General features: G+C 41.2%; 1 protein-coding gene across 1 annotated transcript in view; it reads left to right on the top strand.

Moving 5' to 3' along the window:
• The first annotated feature begins 453 nt into the window (after positions 1-453).
• The window catches only part of PLA2G4F (phospholipase A2 group IVF), a 28,336-nt gene continuing 24,878 nt past the window's right edge, over positions 454-3,911 (top strand). Inside the window, exon 1 of the mRNA XM_037393732.1 lies at positions 454-2,761. Coding sequence (XP_037249629.1) covers positions 2,651-2,761 — 111 coding nt within the window. The 5' untranslated portion in view covers positions 454-2,650. The remainder of the gene's footprint in view (positions 2,762-3,911) is intronic.

The raw sequence follows: 3,911 nt of genomic DNA, 5'->3' as shown, positions 1-3,911 counted from the left end.
TGTGTTTCAGTCATTGTGCAGTTAAGTTTCTCTGGGGTGCTGTAGATTAGGGTTGGGTTTTTTTAATATTAGTCCTCACTTTCTCCTCAAAGTCTCCTCGAAGACCCAATGCAGGGACTCCCAGTATCACTTCTGCTTTAGTATATGTAACTCAGATGAGACCATGTCATATGAGAGCTGTCATCGCTTCTCACCTTTGGTTTTTAAATCTACAAGTTTTTAGTATGCTTGTGAATGTTCTTAGAATCCTACTACATCACTTTTGTATTCTCTTTGAGTAATTTTTTGAAAGTCTTGTACCATTAAATATGTACTTACTAGAGAACACTAAAATTACTGACAATTTTTTTTTTTTTTTGAGTGGTGGTATGCTATTTTGGGGTGGGAGAAATGTTGAGCTCTGTGTGACTAAGTCAGGAAATATCTAGATTCACAGGTTTGCAGCTGTTTGAATTGTAGGTCATAGACTAGTCTAGCGTTTGAAGTAGAATACAGATCTCCAGTTCTGCCATTCTGTAGAAATGGGAGTAATCAGCACTGAAGAATAGTCTTTTGTTTCCATATTGCACAATTAAGTATATGGCTATTTCTGGAGAAGACCAACCCACCAAAAAAAACAACCAACCAAAACCACCCCCCGCCCCCCTCCAAAACCTCCAAAAAACCACACCACAAATCAAACCTTGCTAGCATCCTTTGGAATCTTGATCTCTTCTAATTATGCACTGCATCTCTGCTCCCATTAGCAGCCCTAAGAGGAGAGCTAAAGGGGTCCCTTGTGATATCTGTGCATATTTTAAATACTGTATAGTAGGTGTCATCTATTCATGCTGACAAAAAAATAACTGAATGAAATGTAGATATAAATCTACCTTTACCACTATGGGGATGCTAATCCAAGCAGAAGTAAAGTTACCAGGTATGAGGCTGTTGCCTCATCTTTTGGTTTTTTCCTTAGTCTGCTGGGAAATGACAAAAGCAAGTAGCTTCTCTTTGGATATTAAGCTGGCTGTGAACAGAGTCTGTAGATAGCTAAAACTGCACGCAAACACTGTTTGCTAATGGAACAAATCTTAAACATATGTTCTAAAGAGCTTTCGATTTTTCTTGAGAGAGAAATTCAAGAGAAATTCTATAAACATGAGATCCTTGTGCTGAGATTTCACTGGAAGAGGAGAGAGAACTTTAGGAGAACGCCGGTAAGCCAGATTTTAAATGCAAGTGGACACTCACAAGATAAAGTACAGGCTTTATTTACTGCCTGTAATAAACTGTTTATAGTAAGTCTGATTTCTCCATGTTAGCTTACTGTGTGAGCCCACCTCAGTTTTACTGTAATTTATAGTCAAGCTTAGATTAGATTAAATATAAATAAATCACACGGTTTTGCAATTTTCAAAGGTAGATAAAACCTAGTATGATAGCCCTTGACTTTCAATGCAGTGGTATGTAGAAATGCAAAGAAACTGCTTTTTCAGTCCAGTGTCTTATCTTTACCATACCATTTAGTACCACATGAGAGCTTTACAGCCGTTGCTGATCATTTTGCAGTGGTGGTGTTTGCTTTTTGCCTGTGCGTTGACTCTTAAGCCTGTAAATTTGCTAACTAGGACTGACTTGTGTTCCAGATGTCAGTGCCTGTGCTTTTATTAATTTTCTTAAATTCTGATCTAGTGACTGACACTAATGACAGGAAATGATTAACGAATGGGATCTTGCTGAGAATGTGTCACATTCTCATGTTTGTGTAGAACTGGTGATACGCTGCATTACTGGCTTTTGTACATTCTCTGCCACTTTCTAATTGTTGAAACACTTAAATTTGTTTTGCTTCATTTCAAGCTCTTTAATAAAAGCTCCAGACAAGCCAACTGTCAGCAGCTGTTAATAAACTAATTGCTTCCAGGTAATCTCCTTTGCTGCTTAAATGTTTTTTAAGGCACATTAGACTCATTAAAAAAATATAAAAATCTGCTCTATCAGTTGTACCATTTTTCAGGAATCTTTGGTGGAAGAATCAGGACTGCTACATGGAAAATGAGAATAAAGGGGGGACCCATGGAGGCTGCTCACAGAGTGAGGAGAGGTGGTGAGTCAGTGTCCTCTGGGGCGTCCTAACGCAGACCGAGCTGCAGTGTCTCTACTCGCCTCCCTGCAGCTTCTCTGAATGGCTGCAGTCAATGGCAAGTCTGGATTTGCTTCAGCCTTGTAAGATGGGTATTTCTGTTTAAAAATATTCTTTTAGGGTATGCTGAAATTTTGAAAGGGTTTAAAATGGCCAAAGTTCTAGATGAGGTTGCTGGAACACTCAAAGTAAATCTGGGCTAGGGGTTTTGAGGTTGTGGCAGAATCACTGAGCGGTGCTTCCTCCTACCTAGGGCTTCCATGTCTGTCCAGTGCTGCTTTGCTGCCCTTATCTTCTTACCAGTACTTGAAAAACCTGCCAGCAAGGTTTTGAACTGGGTTGTTTGTCAAGTGCAGGCCACACCTCTGCTTGCAGCTGGAAGGCAGCCCAGTCCTGCGCAAAGCAAAGCTTCAGACTTCAGACGGAGCCGGTGGCCTGCAGCCTGCCACAGCCAAGGGTCCAGGGACTCTTATTTTCTGCGTTTCCCTGTCAGGTTTTCTGTGGAGACAGCAGGACGTTTTCCCCATGTTCCATGAGGTGCTGCGGGGCCCGCTTCCACCCAGAGTGCTGCCTTTTCTGGCAGCTGTGCTTTTCCAAAGGAAGGAGAGGAAGGAGACGGGGTTTTATCACTGGCGGGTAAGAGGAACGGTAGCACTGTTTTTGAGACAGCGTTCCTTAGCCAATGTGTTCAGTAGTGACTTGCTGTGACTGCATGTGTGGAAAACCAGGCCTGCACTTGTGCAGGAATTGATCAAAAAGTTTGTTGGGGAAGATTTTGGATAACAAAAGTGCTAATGGATGTTCCAGGTTTTTACTAAATTCAGGGTCTGTGTGAGGCAATGCAGAGCAGGTCTCTGGTTCCTTAGGTTTTGGGGAACAGCTAAGCTGATGTCAGGTACTTTTGGTGGGGCAGGGCAGAGTTCAGGAGACTGTGCTTCTCATCAGTAGAGACAAAATACTGCTTATGTGTTTTCTTGCAAAATGTCCTTGATTACCATTCACTTCCTCTCTGCTCTCTACCTTATCCCATGGGGCTTAATGGTCTGAAGTAGACAAAGATTAATGATTACTTCACCCCCTGTTCATAATGCAGTACAACTACATTAAAGTGGTTTCAGTGTGTTTGTCCTTTAACTGGTGTAAGATCATTCCATTGTGTAAGACAGTCTGGCCAGTAACCTTGATTTTGAATTACGCTAAATGTTTGTGAAGGAGCCTTTGCTTAGGAGGTCTGATCTGTTGTCTGATTACCTGTGTGTGTGTGTGTTTCCCAAAATCTGCAACTTAAAATTGAGGTGACTGTTAAATGTCACAAGATGGTATGGCTTGCTGCCTGTATGCCTCTCCACACTTCTGCTTGCTCTGTGATAAAAATTATCTTGATAGGTGGTGGATTTTTTTTTTTAATGTTGTAGTTTAGTACTTGGAAAATCAGGGTAGAAGAGACTAGTGTTAGCCTGTGTGAATTCCGTTAACCCATAAACCACTGGATGTGATGTTTCCCCTTTAGGCGCTCACTATATAAATAAATTTCAACACTACTTAGCAAACTTATGCTGGCTGGGGTGGAGAGAATTTGTATTGACTAGTTAATAGCAACTGAGCAAGAGATGGAACAGAAGATCACCCTTTTGGCTTTCTAGGTGAATTCAGCGTGATCAGATCTTCTTATTTTCCAAAGCTTAGCCTTGGTTTCACATATCTAAAGACAATGGTAAACTGGAAACAAGCCCACTGTTTGCCACTATTGTGATACCAAGCTGGTAACACTACCTGTATTGCCTGA

This window comes from Falco rusticolus, chromosome 7, assembly GCF_015220075.1.
Source record: "Falco rusticolus isolate bFalRus1 chromosome 7, bFalRus1.pri, whole genome shotgun sequence".
In the NCBI taxonomy this organism is placed as follows: Eukaryota; Metazoa; Chordata; class Aves; order Falconiformes; family Falconidae; genus Falco; species Falco rusticolus.
The sequence above is the reverse complement of the archived record's forward strand: the minus strand, read 5'-3'. Positions and strand labels throughout refer to the sequence as shown.